Raw genomic sequence first — 20,175 nt, forward strand, 5'->3', positions numbered from 1 at the left:
TTGTGCAAATTGAACGCTAATAAAAACCTTTCAAGGCAAGGATCAGGGTGCTCTCCCCTTGAGAGAGTAGCCATGCCATCCCTTTTCCTCCACAGGGCTCAGTAGTCCATGTGAATTTATGTCGTTTGTCATCCATAACGCCTCGGACACTGCGAGCCAGTGTCCAGATCACCAAAACACTAATTTGAAAGAATATATGCTCCTGTATGTTCATTGCAGCATTATTTACAACAGCCACCTTTGGAAGCAATCCAAGTGCCCATCAGCAGATGAGTGGATAAAAAAACTATGGCACATAGATACAATGGAATATTACTTGGCCATAAAAAAGAATAAAATTCTACCATTTGCAACAGCATGGATGGATCTAGAGAGTATTATGCTAAGTGAAATAAGTCAGAGAAAGACAAATATCTTATGATTTCACTTATATGTGGAATCTAAAGAACAATATAAATAAAAAAACAGAAACATACTCATAGATACAGGGAAAAGACTGATGGCTGTCAGAGGGGAGCGTGGTTGGGGGACTGGGTAAAAAGATAAAGAATTGAGAAGTACAGACTTGTAGTTACAAAATAGTCATGGGAATGGAAAGTACAGCATAGGAATTATTATAATAACTATGTACGGTACCAGTTGAGTATTAGAAATATCAGGGAGAATACTTTGAATAGTATACGGTTGTCTAACCACTATGCAGTACACCTGAAACCAATATAAAATAATATTTAATGTAAACTTTGATTGAAAAAATTTTAAATCAAAATAAAATACCACTACACACCTATCAAACTAATTTTAAAAATAGTGGCAACACCAAATGCAGAGAAACTGAATCACTCATTTATTGCTGGTGGTAATGTAAAATGTTATAGTCACTCTGGAAAATAGTTTGGTAGTTTCTTATAAAACTAACCATGTAATTACCATATAACCAAGCAATTGGACTCTTAGGTATTTATTTCAGAGAAATGAAGAATTAAGTTCACACAAAAAACTGTATACAAATGTTTATAGTAGCTTTATTTGTAACAGCCAAAAACTGGAAACAATGCAGATGTTCTTCAATGGTTATATACCTATATCATGGAATAATTAGTTCTCAGCAATAAAAAGAAATGTTGCATGTGTTGTTGACACATGCAACAACTTGGATGAATTTCCAGAGATCATGCTGAATGAAAAATCTAATCCTAAAAGATCCCATAGATATAACACCTTGAAATGACATTTTTAGATATTGGTTGCCAAGGTTAGGAACAGGGATAGAGGAAGGGGTGAGGGTGGGATGTGACTGTGGTTATAACTTTTTTTTATTGTTGTTCAAGTACAGTTGTCTCCATTTATGCGGCCACTGTGGAAAACAGTAAGGAATTTCCTCAGAAAACTAAAAATGGAACTGCCTTTTGACCCAGCAATTCCACTGCTGAATTATACCCTAAGAACCCTGAAACACCAATCCAAAAGGACCTATGCATCCCAATGTTCATAACAGCACAATTTACAATAGCCAAGTGCTGGAAGCAACCTAAGTGTGGTTATAACTTTTATGAAAGGACAACATTAGGACCCTTGTGGTGACAGAAATGGTTTGTATTTTAGCAGTAGTAGTAGATGTAGGAACCTATGCATATGATAAAATTATGGTACTAAATACACAGACACAAACACAAGTAGAATAGGTGAAATATGAATAAATTAGTACATTATAGCAATGTCAATATTTTGGTTGTGATATTGTCCTCTAGTTTTGCAAGGTATTACCATCAGATGAAACTGATTAAAAGATGCCAAGGTTTCTAGCTATTATTTGTTACATTTTAGCTTACAATTATCTCAATAAAAATTTTAATAAAATATATATAATTAACTCATTATCACAGATTTAAAAAATAATAACTCAAAGTCCATGTAGATAATTTTTTAAATAATAGTATAAGTTAACTAAAAAGTGTACAAAATTTTCTGTATAATAAAGTTACAACTAATTTTTAAAGGGAAAAAGCTGAAAGAAACTACAAACTATGGTAAGATAGAAGGAATTTGGGTAGTCTTTCTTCTTTGCTTTATTTTTCAGTTATTTCAAAATATATTGATATTATTTTTATGAGGACTATAAAATCACTATATCTATTAATATGTGTATAAATACATATTTTTGTAAATGAGAGGTCATATATTTTCATAAATATTTTCCCTACGAATTCAATGAGGTTTTCAAATAAAAATAAACCAAGTGTCCAGCTAGCAAGCCTGCCTAGAGTGGAGTCCACTGTGCTCCCTCTTTCCTTCCCCACCCTCCCAGGCAGAGATTTCTCTGTCTCCCACACTGAAGCTCTGCCCCACCCCTCCAATCCAGCTTGCCCCTTTCTCCCTAAGTTCCTACTGTGAATTCTTATTGTACCATTCAGAATAATTTATAAAATTAAGATGTTTTAAATTTCTCCCACATTATTTTGTTCAATTCAGGTTGTCAAAACACTCTCCACCTTTCTAAATTTAGCTTATCTTCCCTTGGAAATTAAATCAAAGGCTCTTACGTTTGAGAATAATTGTTAAGCTGGGTCAGTCCCAGCCCAAGCTCTCCCATATTATCCTTGCCCAGCAGACATTTGCATCTAAACACAGGCCTTTATATTTATCTCAGATATCACTACCAATTTCTTGAGATCACCTTGGAAAGTCAAGTCCATCAGCCTTGGGCCTTGGCCATTCTCCATAGAATATTTTGGCATATTTGGCATATACCATGGTGTCAGATCACTCCCAACCATCCTGCTGACTGACTCTGGTTCAGCTTGTTCTGTGAGGTATGATGCTCATCCATGTACCAATTCAGTCAACTACAGTATCAGCCTGTCAATGCTACACCTTATGGCTGTAAATTCAGTGAAATTCCCTAAGTGTTTATTGTATGTTTACTGTGTGCCAGTCCCTGCCTAGATGCAAGTCAGGTCCAAATACCAATAGGACACACCTATTAGACTCAAGGTACATGAACTGTTTCACAGAATAGCAATTTATCTGTTGGGGAAAAAAAGACAAAAACAAGCCCATTCCATAATCATGCCTAAACAGATAAAAACAAAGACACCATGCTGGCTAACATGAGTGACTACAGCTTCCTCTCCAATGATAGCTCCATCCCTGCTCCATTTCCCCCATTCCCTAGGTAAAGTGTTGAACATACACAGACACCAAATTGCCTTTCTGATAGCACCCAATTCAGAATCCTCCCCAAAAATCACCTAAAAGAAGCCAAAATCCTATGTAAGGCTCTTTTAACTCCTTGTAATCTAGGAGGTAAGGAATCTCTTGCTACAGCAAGCTCAATAAATCTAACTTTTATTTTGTACTATATGCACAATCCTGGAAGTGTTTGACTGGTGGGCATGGACAGTTTCCAGCACCTAGACCAATACTTAACACATGATCATAACTGCTCAATAGATAAGTAATGAAGGAGGGAAGGAAGAAAGGAAGGACCAGTATAGTTAGTGATTGGAAATAAAAGTTAACTCTGTTTTGTAGAACCTGTTTTTCTTATTCTCTTGCCAAAGCATTCCAATTACCAGTGACATTTGTTTTTATAACATAATTTTACCAAAAGATAGCATCAAATTCATCTTTAGGTGTTCTATAGAATTTAGGTTGCTGTAACCTAATGAGTCTCAACCTGAGTGATTTTGCCTCACCGCCTCTGAAAGCAGACATCTGAAAACATCTGGAGATATTTTTCATAGTCACAACTGGGAAGAAGGACATGCTATGGTATCCAGGGAATCCCACAGATATTGCTAAATGTCCTAACATATATAGAATCAGTCCCCAGAACAAAAAAGTATCTGTTCTCATATGTCAATACTATTGATATGGAGATACCTTATTAATCTAAGGTTCTCCATTCTGGCTGCATATTAAAATCATCCAGGAAACTTTTAAAACATTACAATATTCCCTACCCACAGAGGTTCTGCAGTAACTGATCTGGGACATAGCCTGCAAGACTTTCCATGTGACTCAAAAATGCAACCTAGGTTAGGATGCTATTTCTGGAACCTGCTCTCTGTGGTCTTCTGGGCCCAGAGAGGGCCCTTACCTCTCTGTTTTCTTTGATGATCTCTGCCAGTGGCTGTGGGAACACAACTAACAGGCCCTTCATCTCCTAGCTTCCTCTCCCTTATACCTCAGGACTTCAGGTGTCCAGATGCTAGTGATGAGATGCTTCCTCCAAATATGTGTTCACATTCCATTACCTTCTCTAAGCAGGGGATGTGTCCTTTCCTGATCATTTTTTTTCTAAATCTGGCAAGATGTGTTGATGTCTTTATACCTTGCTGTTAGGTGTAGCGCAAAATTCAGACCAGCTGCATTAGACTCACCAGGAAACCTTTTAGAAAAGTCAAGCTTTGGCCCTGCTCAGACCTCCCTTGGGAATTCATACCTTAAAATGTAAAAAGTTGTGTGTGTGTGTGTGTGTGTGTGTGTGTGTGTGTGTGTGTTTTACTCTGGAGACATGTATCTTATGACTATTCTTATTTCTGCATTTTAACTTCTGCCCCAGTTGTGTGACCTTTATTCCATTTTTTAAAGATGCCCTTTTTATTCCTGAGTTCAGTCATGTGTTCTGGACAACAAAGGGATTTCATTGGATTCCAACACCACTGCCAAAAGAAAACATATAGCTGAAGTGAGGCCACCCAGCATGGTGTGGCCCAGAGGCATGGTAGAGGAGCAAGCACAGCTGGGGAACCATCTCACCTTGGCTGAGCCAATGACTTGTCCATCCAGATAAGTGGAAATGGTACAATTCCTTTTTATTTCCTTGGTGACAACCACAGCCAGGTGATGCCACTGACCACAGGCCAGGAGCTGGCCACACCTGACCCGAAGCTGGCGTCCTGCAGAGGGCTCAGAAATATCCTCGGGTTCCATAACATCTGAAAAAGAGAAAAAATGCCAGACTCACATGTGACTTATGCTGCGGCAACCAGGAGAATGCGGCCTCATGCCAGAGGAGCCATAGCTATGTCCCCACTTACAAAATGATGACAACAGTAGTTATCATTGCTGAGGTCATGCTTGGTGTCTGACATTATTTTCAGGTTTGTTACAAATATTAGCTCATTTCATTTCCATTACAACCCTGAGTTATAGAGAGGTTAGGTAACTTGCCCAAAGTCACACAGCCAGGGCTCAAACTCCAGGTCTACCTCACACCAGACTGTCTCCATAGTGATGCACATTTGCTGGCAAAGTCTTTGCAGTGAGGAAAGGACAGTTGTGCTATGTGTCAAAAATGCCAAGCTATCCTCTGGGCCTTCTCATGTTTCACTGTGAAACAGTGACACTTTCAGGGCCCACTAGAAGGACAGGTGTGGCTAGGATACACTGAGCTAGGCTATCTCAGGCCACTTGTAGTCATCACAGGCAGGAGAGCTTAGAGAGCCAAGCTGTGACAGCAGAGCTGGGACCTGCCCCTAACACTACTGAAGGAAGGTAAGGTTTCCAGGCTCTTGTGCCAAGAGCTGAGGACTTAGCCTCATGTCCCCAAGTGTGAGAGATACTAGCTTTGGTTCCCAATGCCTTACCTAGTGGCTGAAACTCTTTCTCTTCCGTGGACACAACCAAGGAGAGATCTTCTGGGCAGAGGCTGACAGAAAAGCAGACAAAGGGTTGTTCTGTCCTGGCCAGGTGGCGCACCAGGGTTAGGAAGCGCAGTGGGTGGCCCTCAGTGACCCTGCCATGCCTGCTGATGAGGAACCAGCAGGAAAAGGTCAGGCCTCCAGGTGGAGGGAAGGACCTGGCAGCACCTGTGGTCAGAACACAAGAACATGCTTAGGCTTCGTCCTGTTGTGGAAACTTGTCTAGATAAACTATGGCTCTGATTTCACCCAGGTTTGGTCCTACTGTGCCTCTCTGACCCATGCCCACTTTACATCAACCATACCTAGTAGGATGCCCTTGTGTCATTACTTATACTCTCAGGAAAAGTCCTTTTCTCACCAGGACATGAGCCTAGATCCTCAAACACTCTTCCCAACTGTGTCCTATCCATTACTCCATGCTGCCTTGCCAAGGGAGTGGAGAGGGGGCACAACCCTGAGGCCTGCCACCATTTGGCTCACTGATCAGCTGATCTAAAGCCAGGCAGTGTGTTCCATCAGGCAGAGAGCTCAGCCTTGTAGGGAGAATGTTCCACTCTAAGGAAATCCATGCCCTCCCACCTCAGAAAAGGGTTGGCAGTACAGGCAGGGCCTGCTGTCCTCAATGAATGAGCATAATCAGACTTGGTGCCCACAGTGATGTGCCCTGAATAGAATGGTGCCTCAGCACCCATCTTCCTATAGAAACCCTGGTTCTCCTAACAGAGGGTGCTTGGTTGTCTGCTGAAGACAATATTACACAGCATACCAAGGCCTGTGCTAATCCTTACATGAGCCAAGGGCAAGCTTATTTCTGAATGGCTATCAATATAGAACTCATGTTTATTCTGCCTGTCAGAAGTGAGGAGAGCTCGGCTGAGCTAAACCCCTGGGAAGCACCCACCTGTCCCAATCCCTCCAGAGATCGAGTACTCAGTGCTGGTTCCCATAACTGTAGACAGGGTTGGAATAAATAAACACCTGGAAACAGGAAAACATCTCAGATTATTGATGCTCAAGCCACCTCTGTTTTACGACAACTCCTCTCTGTCCTTTTTGCAGGGCCTCACTTGCTCTTAGACCATGAGACTCCAGCAACAGAAAGTAGCTAATATTGGTACCATGGCCCTAGAAAAGGAATCCAAACCAGTGGCTGGAAGAGAGAACATTCCAGAATGCAGACATGCCAGGGGAAGGAGAGGGTCCTGGCCCTACACAGCTGAGGACACTGACCCTTTGAAGCCACTGAGTAGATGGGGTGTGCACGACTTAGACATAGTTCACTGCTGAGTGTGAGAGCTAATGGGAACTACAATTTTATAATCAACATAACTCATCTGAGGCATTAGGAAATTAATTAAGTATATTTTAAATATTCAAAGACTCATACCCATAACCTTCCATGGACATGTCAAATTCCACAAATGATGGAGCCAGGGCAGCCCTGTGAGGCTGCAGGTTGCGCGGAGAGGTCATGGAGATGAGACTCAGTAGTGTCTGAAGGGCAGTGGTGGAGCTCTGAAACAGCCCTGAGGGCCTGTGGACCTGTGCAACTGCTAGACATGGGCCAGCATCCTGAGCAGCTCCTGCAGGAACCTCAGCAGTCAGTGGTGCCACTGCCTGTGACCCTAAGGCAGAAAGTCAGAGAAGAGATGTGTCTTTGTTCAAAGCATTTGCACCCCTCTTCTGACAACAGGCCCTGACATTTCTGCCACTGGGAAGGAGGGCATTGCAGAGTCACTATGCATTGATTTCCTAGCCCCAGGCAGGGGAGTTCTCCTGGGTCCTCCCAGCTGGGTTCTCTGTTGATTCTGATAACATTGAACTAAGGTGAAAACGTGTTTCTCCTAGAAACTTCTCCCTTTAATCCCATATGTTCCCTCTTCCTGTTTCTGTGATTGGCTTGCTCCAATGGTAGTCACTCACTGAGGCTTTGTCCTGGCTCACTGACTTCCACACTCTTTTTCACAATAGCCTATTTCCTTTAAAGTTCTTATCTCCCACCTCTGGCTGCCAGCCCAAGCCTCACTCCATTCTCACTCTCTAGTTGGTACTCCTTGCCTTAATGTTCTATATGACCTTACATTTAGTGAATGCAGAGCTTTCTTTTCTCAAAGCCATTTCCCTGGACCAGCAGCCTTCCAGGTGTCAGGACTGATTCTAAGGGATGCACCCAATGCTTTGGCCTCCTGACCACCACACCCTCTGAGCTGTGAGTTATGCAGAAATCCATTGCTGTTCACCTTCTCCCACAAGCCACACTGGGTACTCCATCTGTTCTGTGATCTGGGCCCAAAGGGTTCAAGTGCATGCCTATCCTCACCTACCTTATATGGTGGTGAGGGTGGTCCTTCTCCTTAGAGATCTGGTCTCTTTTGGGGGACTTCTGCTTTTCCTCATTTGCTCCACTGAGCACCAGGCAAAATCATTTTTAAAATCTGTCTGCTTCCCATTTGTTATAAATGAGCCCTTACAAGGAATGCACATGTTCTTACAATTTCCATTAACCTTCCCCTGTTCTTTTCTCTGTCCTCACCTGAGCATCCAGAGTCCCCTTCATGTACATAAGATGAATTGGGTATTTTCATCACAGCTGATGGAGGTGGGGGAATTCCAAGACCTAGAAACTGTCTGAATATCATAACATATGAGAGAAGCAAATGAAGAAGAGATTTCATTGGCAGAAGTTTTCTCCAGCTTCATCTGAGTACTTTTCTGCATCCCATTGCTCCTGATCCCCCTCCCAGCTTTCTTCTCTCTTCCTGGAAACCCTTTCTCAAGTCACACAGAAGCAGTCCATTCCTCTCCCAGCACCCAGCCTGGACAGTTGATGAGTTTTAAATTGTTAGATGCTTTTGACATAACCAGTGACCAGCTAGGGTCCTCAAACTAGACCTTGAAAGGAAAAGAAATTTGTTGGAAAATAACTTTGACAAGCATTCTTTATAAGTTTCTAATGGAATTTACTAGACATCCAAATTATGCATGGTAGCATTGTCTGGCAGTGGGCATATCAGGAAGAGGCTGGCCTGGCCCAAGTCCCATGTCTGCCAACCAGAAGAGTTGTTTTCCATCCCCTCTACACTTGGTCCTGTGTGCCAGTGGAGGCCCAGGAGACATGTGACCCTTGAACACTGTCCTCTCTCCACTATGGTACCTGGCTGGGTGGCCCAGGCACAGGTACTCAGGAGACTCTTGACCTCCCTCCTATAGCCTTTCTCTCCTCTGCCTTTTTGTCTTCTGGGTCTGCTCTGCCTTGTGCCTCTTCCCTCCCTACTGAGGCTCTTCAGAAAAGCTGTGTTTTCACGGAGGGGCTGCCAGCAGGAAAGCCTCCATAGGTTGCAGTGGCACAGGTTTTCTCATCCTCCTTGTCAGGATCCCAGCCGCTGCCCCTCGCACCAGCTAAACTCCGTGCAGTCTAGCCTCTCTCAGCCCTACTCCCTCACAGAATGTTTTTCCATGCTGGGTTCCCTTCTCTCCTAGTCTCAGGGCTCACCAGTGGGCCTTCTTGAAGCCCCACCTCTTTACTCCTAATCTCCCAATAATGGTTCTCCCAGTTCCAAGCAGCTCCAGCATTTCCACCAAGCCTTCCTGCAGCACTACTCTATTGTCACAGGACCCTTTGAATATTGTCCCTTCTCCCTGAGACCAGAAGCTCATGGGAGGGCCTCTGTCTGCTTTGTAGGCCCTTATACTGTCTGCATGGTCCCAATGATCCTCCCTGGATGGTGGAGGGGAGTGGGGACACCTGTCCTGTGCGTTCCTCCTGCCAACCGTGTGTGAGCAGATCCATCAGATACTCAGCAGCATTTTATGTGCAGCACATGATACCTTAACACATCTGGTTCGATGGCCTGAGAAGCGAGCTTTTCAAAAATCCTGATGAGGGCTGAGTGCAGGGAACTGCTGCTGGTGGTCAGGGCCTGGTGGCAGGAGGTCATGAGGGTCCTGAGCATCCCCGCCTCACACATAACCTGACGGTTCTTCTCTGATTTCACCAGGAACTGGATGTGACTGGCCATGGAGCACTGGATTTCCTTGGAAAGCTAAGAAGTAACCAAAGCCTGTGTTAAGTCCTTGAGGACAGAATGTTTGGTGGGAAACTTTGATAGGCTACCAAATAGAACTTGAATTGGTTGTGGGGCCCAGAGACTGCACCCACCACAGCCTGTTTTCACTGTACTCCCATTCATCTTAGGTATCCTCAGATGTGTCCTCCTCACATGTAGCGGTAGGCCCTGGACCCTGGATACTAGTTTATAGGAGGAGAGGAGCAGCCGGGATCAGATATCACAGAAGCAGATGGCCTAAAACAGAGACTGAAAACAGGCAAGTGAGTTGCACATCTGCCCCAGAGATGGGTGGTTGCAACCCACATAATGTTGAAGTAATTTCTGAATTCATTGCTAAAATTTGTAAGTCTGAAGATTTCACAATAAAAATCTAGACATGTGGCTTCTCGCAAAAATTAGAGAGCATCTGGTGGGGCAGGTTGATAGTCTTGTGTCTGTCAACAAGTGGTGGAGCTGGGCAGTGGCTATATTCTCTGGTGGGCCTCATATCCCCACCCCCAGCTGGCTGGCCTCATTAAACAGTCCTGCAGTTGAATTTTCACCCCCTGTCCTTGAAAGTGGAATTCGCCTGGGAGTGCAGACCTCAGGAAATATCTCCCATGTCCGGCTGGCCATAGTAGATCAGCCCTCTTTGTCTTCACATATGGAAACATGCACAGTGTGTGCAGGCCAGCTGGAGTCATGGCTCCAGGGGAAGCCATTGGTGATACCCCTATATTATCCTACAGGTGTCATCTCCCTCCCCACCAGCCTCCAATTGTCTTTTGTCCTGCTATCCATTTTAAGCACTTCCTGACATATACACAGGCATGTTCTTATCTTTCCCTTACTAGATTTCAAGTCACTTTACTATCTTTACATCTTGGAAGCTCACAGAATAGAGTACAAGAGTCAGCTCGGTAAACATTTGAACCAAGTAGAATACATTGTTTGACAATCTTCATTCATAAAAAGATAAATATCTGGAATTCCCAGCTATCCCTAGATACACAAATGGTGGTAGAGGGTGGTAGAATTTTCTGTACAAACCTCTGAGGACATCCACATTCTTTTACTATTGTAATAAAATATTGTCTGAAGTGAGAGGGATACCAGTTAGATCTTAATGGAATTTTCCTGCAGTGGATACTGTTGGGGGTCCCACCCAGACCCACTTTGTGGGTAAGCATCCCATTCACAGCTGTCCCTTTTCTGCAGTAATGCCCTTCCCTCAGTGAGTGGTGCTTTGCCCATGGTCTATATATTCCCCCCCATACATCTGTTCACACACACACACACACACACACACACACACACCCCTCAGACTACAGACAATGAGTTTGTGCCCTTTAGCCTCTGTGGTATAATTCAGAGCCTCTATGGGCTCAAGCTGAAGTTATATTTCAGCTGACAGCACATCTCCACTCAGCTCTTTCTCCTGCACCCTCCTGTTTTCCTCCCTCCTTTCCCCTGTATCCCTCCTTCCGTGAATCTTATCACATGTACCCTTGTCTTGAGCTCCACCTACAGGGAACCCAAAGTGAGGCACTAGCATGATTTTCACATGGCATGCCTTTGCCCTAGATTGTGATTTCAAGAAAAAAAATCTGGGACAATGACTTCTAGGTTAATCCACCAATGTAAACCCAGGGATAACCATAGAGGTGTTTATTGAATAATCTTTTTTAAAAATTTTATTTGAGTACAGTTGTCTCCATTTTCCCACCAGCAGTTTCCCCCATCCCGAGTACCCTCACTTCCCACCCTCAAACCTACCCTCCTTTGGCTTTGTCCATGGGTCCTTTATACATGTTCCTTGATGACCCTTCCCTGAGTAACCTTTATCTAATGAGGATGAGCTTCTGGTCCCTTCAAATCCCAGACCATCTTTCATCCACATGTATCCCCCATGAAAGCTTTCTTGAAGAATTTCCCCGCTTTCTTTACTTCCTCTTCTTCCTCAAACAAGCATTAATTGCCTCTTCAATGTCAGATCTGGGCAAAGTTTTAGGCATTTCAAGATGAATATGTCCTTGCTTTCAAGGTAATCATGGACTGAAGGCAAGAAAGGTGAAAAATAATCTCAGCCCAGTGGGAGACATGTTCTAGCAGAGAATTTATGGAGCCTGGGAGGAAAGGGGTTCCCACATAGCCCTTTGCACATTTAAAGGAGTTCTTGGAGTTGTAAGGAAGTCTGGGCCTAGACCTACTTTGGGGGCCAAATTTTACCCTGATGGGAATATTCAAGATATGCCAGGCCCTAGATGAAACATGTTGTCATGTATACATTAGACAATCCCTGTGAGGAGCTCCATAAGGGAGATACTGTTCTACTGCTTTACCCATTTTACAGATGAGAACACTGAGCCCAGAGAAGTCAGTTGTCCAGGTCACATGGTAAGACCAAAGCCTGGCTCAGAATCACCACACTCCACCATCTCTGGAGGCATCCTGCCCAAAGATGGTCAAGAGAATGTACCACTAAGGGACAGAAATTAATAAGATGGCATTCTTCCACAGGCCATGAACACACTTTTGTAGCATATATGTTTCAAGGATTATATTGTATTATGAAACATATTTACATTGTTAATCACCAGTTTCTATATTTTTTGTCTTTTTTATTATTATTTTATTATTTTATTGTTGTTCAATTACAGTTGTCTGCATTTACCCCTGACCACTAACACCCCCACCCCAGCCATCCCAACCTGCCACCCTTAATCCTACCCTCCCTTGGTTTTGTCCATGTGTCTTTTAATTCCTGAAAAGTCTTCCCCACCCCTATTAGCCCCTCTGGTTACTGTCAGATTGTTCTTAATTTCAATGTTTCTGTTTACATTTTTCTTGCTTGTTTGTTTTGTCTAGGTTTTTGTAAATGAATGTCACCGAGCTCACCCTTCTGTCTTCCCACCTGCCTTCCAGTAGCACAGCACCCACAGCTCCTGCCTCAGACTGATGGCATTCAGTGAAATTCCGTCTTTACCATACTTTCAGTAAAATTTCAGATTTAAAACTTTAGACTATTTAATTTTAGTTTAAAACTTAACTAAATTATAATGGCTTTTCAGGAGGACTGCTCCCAAACAAGATTTGCCATTCTGAAATGTCATTTTGCCAACATTACTGATGTCAAGGAGAAATCTAATCACTCCAAGATGATGGTCTTACAATGGACTGAATGTGTGTTCCCTCAAATACATATGTTGAAACCTAACCCCCAATGTGATAGTATTAGGAGGTATGGAATTTGTATCCTTACTAAAAAGACCCCAGAGAGCTCCCTCCTCTCCTACACTATTTGAGGACAGTGTAAGAAGGGGTCCATCACTCTGCTTGGTGTGACTCAGTGGATTGAGCACAGGCCTGTGAACCAAAGGGTCACTGGTTCGATTCCCAGTTTAGGGCACATGCCTGGGTTGCTTACCAAGTCCCAAGTAGGGAGTGAGTGAGAGGCAACCGTACATTGATGTTTCTCTCCCTCTCTTTCTCCCTCCCTTGCCCTCTCTAAAAATAAATGAATAAAATCTTTAAAAAAATAAAGGAGGCCATCAATGTCTCACCAGATACCAAATCTACCAGTATTGTGATCTTCAACCTCTCAGCCTCTAGAACTGTGAGAAATAAATTTCTGTTATTTATAAGCTACCTAGGCTGTGGTATTTTGTCATAGCAGCCTGAGTGAAATGAGATAAACCCTCCCCTGTCACTGTGGTTTGTACACAACCAGTCTGAACTGGTAAAGGGACATATGTAGCCAGCATGGACCAGAAACAGAAGGTAGAAATGCCAAAATTCATCTGCCATAAACAATTCCATAACTTTTACTTTGAGGAGCCCTTCTGTGTGGAACCCTCCCCAACATTCTTGGCTCCCTTCCTTACATCTTTCTTCTGATGCTCAGAGTGTCCCTTCCTGCATCCAACAGAACCTGCTCTTCTGCCTTCATCTCCATTCTTCTCAAAATAGAAAAGGAGCTTCCACCCTCTGGACTTGAACTTTCCAACACCAAGAACTTGGTATTTGGTAACTACAGTCTTTTAATTTGCAGGGAGAGTCAGGGAGTCTTAGGGTAAGTGGAAGAATTGTATGAAGCAAGATGCAAAAATGACATCACAATGTATTATTATTAAGAATTAAAAAGATATATCTACAATCTCCTGTTTTTATTACCAGCACTTCATTTATTGCTTCAGGTGCTTTCTGGGTTTTTTTGTTTGTTTGCTAGTTTTGCTTCCTCCCCCCACCCCACCACTCCACCACCCCACTCCCAACCCCTGCTGGCAGGAATACTTAAAATATAAATACACCAAAAAAAGAAAGAAAAAAAAGTTTTCAAAAAGAAGAAATGCTGATCTTGCCTAATAATGCCACACGTTTACTCCAAAATTGCTCAATACCCCATAATGGAGGAGGGAAAATTGATCGTCCTCATTATCACTGCAGCTCTGTCAATACCAATATTGCCTTGTTTTGAATAAAATGTGCTTTTTTTTCAATGTTGGTTCCAGTAAAATGGGGTTTTAATGAAAATATGAGCACTAGCAGGAAACCAGTCTCCTCCTACAAATGGATTGATTTTCCTAACACATACTACTTCCAATGCAGGAAAGGGGATGATGGTTCAATTAGGACTCAGTGGTAAGCACACAGAGTCACCAGACTGGCTGAAAGTCTGGATTCTCAAGGCAAATTATTATAGAGCAGGAGTGTCAAACTCGTTTTTACCAGGGGCCACATCAGCCTCACGGTTGCCTTCAGAGGGTTGAATGTAATTTTAGGACTGCATAAATGTAACTACTCCTTAACAGTTAAGTGAGAGCTCCCTGCTGTCACCAGGTAGAAACAGGATACCAAACTGGATAAAACAAGGTGGAGGGCCGGATTCAGCCTGCAGGGCCTTATGTTTGCCACCTGTGTATTAGAGTAATTTGTATGGTGGCCTTATAAGGAGTTTCTGCTTTCTCCACTTAATAGTCAAACTTTCAAGTCTGTCCTTGTCCAGCAATGGACAAGGATGTTTATTCTCCTTTATTTCTTTCTTCCCACTCTATCTCCTGGTCCAAATTAAAATGATCCCAGAACCCATATGATCCCAGAACCCATATTCACCCCAGTGGGTGAATTTGTCCAAGAAGGCATGGGCTTTGGGTACCTCATCAGTTCACATTGTGTCTTCTAGACATGAACCACATTGTCCTGACATAGATGTAAAAACCATCAAATGACCAGTACCTGTTTCCCCCCAATACTTAAAAAGTATTATGCTAAGTGAAATCAGCCAGGCAGTGAAAGACAAATACCATATGATCTCACCTTTAAGTGGAACCTAATCAACAAAATGAACAAGCAAGCAAAATATAACCAAAGACACTGAAATTGAGAACAAGCTGACAGTGACCAGAAGGGAGAGTGGAGGGGATAATGGGGGAAAAGGGTGAAGCATTTGCAGGAACAGTTATAAAGGACACATGGACAATAACAAGGGGGGGGTGGGAACAAGGGAGGGAGGTGAGAGGGCTGGGGTGATGGGAGCGGGTGGGGGAAAAAGGTAGAAAACTCTACTTGAACAACAATAAAAATGTTAAAATTTTAAAAAAGAACTGGAAATTTCTATTGACCTTCTGAAATTTGAAATAGTTGCTTATTACAATTTGGTTGACATATTCTTTAGCTGATGATTTCAGAAGAGAAATGGTACAATTTAAGTGACCTCAGCTCAAAGATCAAAGATTGTAAATGGGATGTATACAGAATTGTTTATTTGACAAGCTATTTTAGTTTTTATCTTTGCTTACTTAGTTCTCTCTTTGTAAGGGTAAAAACGTTTCCATTTTGCCACAGTCCCTAGCAGTCTGATACATTCATTTGTGGTACCCATACTGCCTTGTATGCATGGAAGTTTGTGATCTTGGTTTAAGTGCAAGAGGGTCAAAATCCCATGGCTTCCTTGATGCACTTGTGTAGATTTGCAACTAAGACCAAGGTAGATGCATGTGAGAGCCTGCTCCAAATCTTTTCCTTTTTTTAATGAATTACACACATATGATGGCCAATGCTTCCTGGTAACTGAAGCTAAGGATGGTCTGTTTATAAAGTATTTGTCTCTTTCCAACTTTACTTTCCATCCTCCCCTTGGTCCACCCAGCACTCTAGCCCTAGGAACATTCTCACCCTTTACTGACTACATCATGCATTCCTGATTAATGCCCAAAGTTGGGAAAGACGTTTTCAATCCCATCCTTTGGTTAGCATCTACTTGTTAGTCAAGACACAATTGACATGTTTTCTCATCTAAGAAAACTTTTCTGACTTCCCCAACCAACTTGCACTCTCTCTTGCTTTCACTCTCGCTCCCTCCACACCACACTCCATCTCCACCACACTGTGAGCTGCTGCCTGAGATAAGAACTCTTCTCCCTTGTTTCCCTAGCACCTATCTCTGTGCCTCAGATGCAATAGCTGCCTAGTAAGTGCAAGAACAAGACACAAGATACCCTAGGACACAGGAGGTGCATTTAACCCAGAAGGCTGAGAGGGCAGTCAGAAAAAGTGATGTGCTGGTGAAGTGTTAAAAGATAATGAAGGGAGAACCAGGCCAGCAGAAAAAATGGTCTTTCTAGGAGAGGGTACTGCAGCATGCACATGCAAATGCCAGGGAGTGAGAGTGAGTATGGCCTTTCAGGGAAATGCTAGGGGTCATTGGCAGTTGTCAGCCTGGCTCATTCACCCCAGCATGCATACTCCTACCCTGAAATGAGCCTGTGGTCAGTCCTGATTTGGAGCATGAGAATATCACCAGGGGAACCAGCTTGAAACACCCAGCCAGAAGAATGCCTGTGCAGCCTGGAACCTGAAACATCTGTAGAAAGTTTCCATCACTTTGGACACACCCCTCAGTCTGAGATAACTGTATCAGGTGAGCAGTGTAGTTCAATGGAGGGCTCCCAGAGACTCATAACCATCTTCCAGCCCTCAGCCAGAACCCCTCCCTCCTGTAGCTGGGGCATTCTCCTGCAGGGCAGGAAGAGAAGCATTCACTTACTCTTAGTTTCTCTATTTCCCTGGTACAAAGTAAACTGCTGACACAACTCTTTTGTTAAGAGGTATTTTAAAAACAGAGTTGTTATGTTAACAGATTTCCACCCATGGTTGTCTGGAGGAGTTTCCTTGCACATGACTGTAGAGAACACAACTTCTTGCAGAAAAGAGGGATCTATCCATAAACAAATTATGCCACAAGGGCTGGTGTACTGCTTCTGAGCTTCCAAATAGACATTCACCCTTCCATCATTTTTTAGGTACAGGCACATGCACACAAATGCCTACTCAGAAGTAGGTTCTCATGCTGATTGGACACTAACTAATAGGCTAACTTGGACTAGTTACTTTCTCTAAGCCTGTTTCCTTAGCTTAAAAATGTAAATAATAAAAATACCTATCTCACAGTATGTTGTATTTTTTTGTGGGAGTTAATAGAAACAGCATGTATGAGAGCACTTCTGCTTATAGTATGCAAGTGTTTGGAAGGTATTACCCCCTACCCTGGTTGCAGTTTTTTCTTGCCTACTGTCAGTACAGTTCTTTCCAACTGAGTAGTCAGTATACACAACCACTGCATGGTGTGCCAGCTCAAAACAGGAGAAGCACACATCTGCCTTTTCCTCAGGTCCCACCACTGGTATTACAGCTAAAGTCACTGTGTGCCTACTATTTGCAAGCACTCTTCTAAGTGCTTTTGTGTACTGGCTCATTTAAACCTCAGGTAAATAATAGCACCATCTGCTAGGTGCTATTATTACCCATTTTATAGATAAGGGTACTGAGGCCCAAAGAGATTATGACTTGGTGAGGTTACATGGTGAATGAAGAGACAGCAATTCAAACCAGGAGGCTCAGTCCAGAGGCCACTTCATTGCTGCAATCACTGCCTCTCAGTCTGCTGGGTGCTGAAGCTCAGAGAGCACCAGCTAATTAGCTCCAGTTTTCAGAGCTGCCTTTACCTTGCAGGTTCTGTGAGCAGCAGTACCCTCAACCCCTTGTAGGTCATGGATTCTGTGGGAACTGAATCAACCTGAGCTGAATCCAGGCAAAATTGAAACTGTTGATGCTGTAGATTGGGCACTGAAAACCCTTCTCACCTTGTTTAAGGCCAACCCCTCAAAACTTATAGGAAAAACTAAGTATGCACTGCTCTGCCCCATAGAAAAGTTACCTGAATTTAGTAATGGGTACACAAAGTTGGCCATAAAGCACACCTAAACAGGTGTGGCTGTTTCCACCACCTTAAGAGGCCAGGTGGATATCTAAGATAAATGTATGCTCCTCAGTCACATTCTCAGTCCATGGGCTCTCAGAACCAGGCAGGATTATAGGGTCACCAAGGCCAACCTTGGTTTGGGGTCTGGATTCTCTCCATCTCAAACCTAACACCTGCTTGGAATGACCAGTGCAGAGTTGCTCACTACCTCCACAGCCGTACATCAAATGTCTGCAAGTGTTTCCTTATATTGAGCCTAAATCTTTCACTGTTTAGCTAACTGGTCCTTGTCGGTCTTTTATTGTTCTACCACCAAACAACCAGCAAATATTTTCCCAGCTCTCATTCTCCCAGTCTTTTCTCTTGAGCCTGTACACCCTGAGTTCTGTTCACTATTCCTCCCAGACCAGGGAGATTTTTCAGGTGCCTCATCATCCTAGTTTCTTGTCTCTGGACAAACACAGGTGTGGTGTGTTTCAGAGATCAGTGGGACTATTACCTCCTTTTGTCTGGACACTACACTTCTATACATATAGCTGAAAATAAAATTCATGATAGTGGTGTCCTTACCCCACTTGGGATTATTATTGACCTTGCACTAAACCCCCCAGGACTCTTTCACACATGCTCATCTCTTCCTCCTTGCCCAGTACGTACATGTCTGTACATATTAAAGTATGAGCACAAGCATGACTATCCCTGATGAATTTTGACTCAATAAGTTTTGATTCATGGATTAAGCTGATAGAGATCCTTTCCATCCCCCTTCTGCCATCTTCTATTTGAGCTTCACTCAGATCACTGATCAAATGCAGAAAAGGCAGAGGAGAGAACTTGCCTTTTGATTCATAAGTAGTTATTAACATAGTTCAGTATTAATTGTCTGTTATTAATTTATCAATAGTAAGATGCCTGTTGGAAATACACCTAAAATGTATTAACTTTCATTTAAAATTTACAGCACTTTATGTATCCTGGCTGAACCCTAGCAACACAGAGTGCCAAAGCTGGAAGAGAAGATGGGAGTATGAAGCAGCCAGCATCTGATGAGCAACACACTGTATGCCAGGTGATGAACCAAGTATTTTACAACTATATTCTCCACTGCTCTTCTCAATAGGAAAATAATGTGAGACACTGAGATCTGAAAAGATTACATTGTTTCCTAAGGTTACACAGCTATGGAGTGGCAGAACTGGTGCTCCAACCCAAACCTTACTCCAAAACCCATAATTTTAACACTGCATCATGTACTCATAAGGACGGGAACTTGGTATTTCATAAGGATCATAAACTGATGGTCTATAGAAGTGTTTTATTTGGTGGGCATAGTTTGGCTTTGTTTACATTTTATTTCCTTCTTAGTTAGATATGAATACTTTAAGCAGGGCAAGTAACCTTTCCTATAGCCACAGGCCTTACCACTCCCTATTGTTGACACCAGACTTAATTTACACTTTTCCTTTACTTCTCTGGCCCCAAAACATTGACTCTGCAACTCCTGTAACCTAGGCCAAATGTTAGTAGCTGAATTTGAGATGGTAAAAGAGACTAGGAGAAGGATCATCTGCTAATTGGAGCGGAGCTCATCCTATCCAGTTTTAATTTTCACTCCATCATTCTATGCCCATTGTAACTTGCTTTTGATTCTCTTCATCTCTATGCAAGGCTATTTTTATTTGCTCCATTTAGGAGACTATCCTAAGAAGTCATATGGGGTCTAACAAGGATCTAAGATTTTCCACTTAGAAACAATAAAAATATTTTGGGGTTAGGTATAAAGGACACATGGACAAAGCCAAAGGGGGATGGGATTGAGGGTGAGAGGTGGGGATGGTTGTTTTGGGGCAAGTGGTGGGGGGGAAATGGAGACAACTGTACTTGAACAACAGTAAAAAAAGGGTATAAAGGCAAAACTCATATTTGAAATAAAATGTACTGTGGAAGCATTTAAAAATATTTTGTGGAAGTATTTAAAAATATTTTTGGGAATGAAAGAGCATGAGAAACCTAGAAACTCAACATATTTTGAATTTCTAATGTGTTATAATTTAACAAAACAAGACTCCTACTCTACCAATTCCCTTGGAGGAAGTAGCTCTTTTTTAAATAGCCTGCCCTTACACAGTGCTATCCAGGACTATTAATGCTGTCGATACTTTGGTTATTTGAAACTCATATAATTAGTTCAATGTGTTTGAAATACAGGCTAATT

General features: G+C 42.7%; 1 protein-coding gene across 3 annotated transcripts in view; it reads right to left on the reverse strand.

The window, feature by feature from the left end:
- The window catches only part of WDFY4 (WDFY family member 4), a 345,693-nt gene that overhangs the window by 225,885 nt on the left and 99,633 nt on the right, over positions 1 to 20,175 (reverse strand). For all 3 annotated transcript variants that reach the window (XM_045842001.1, XM_045841998.1, XM_045841999.1), the window contains 6 exons: positions 9,480 to 9,694; positions 8,185 to 8,279; positions 7,039 to 7,276; positions 6,553 to 6,629; positions 5,595 to 5,816; positions 4,765 to 4,943 (listed from right to left, as the gene is read on the reverse strand). In XM_045842001.1, the coding sequence (XP_045697957.1) occupies positions 4,765 to 4,943; positions 5,595 to 5,816; positions 6,553 to 6,629; positions 7,039 to 7,276; positions 8,185 to 8,279; positions 9,480 to 9,694 (1,026 nt within the window). The remainder of the gene's footprint in view (positions 1 to 4,764; positions 4,944 to 5,594; positions 5,817 to 6,552; positions 6,630 to 7,038; positions 7,277 to 8,184; positions 8,280 to 9,479; positions 9,695 to 20,175) is intronic.

Source organism: Phyllostomus hastatus, unplaced genomic scaffold (assembly GCF_019186645.2).
Source record: "Phyllostomus hastatus isolate PE091 unplaced genomic scaffold, TTU_PhHast_1.1 phas_contig_38, whole genome shotgun sequence".
In the NCBI taxonomy this organism is placed as follows: Eukaryota; Metazoa; Chordata; class Mammalia; order Chiroptera; family Phyllostomidae; genus Phyllostomus; species Phyllostomus hastatus.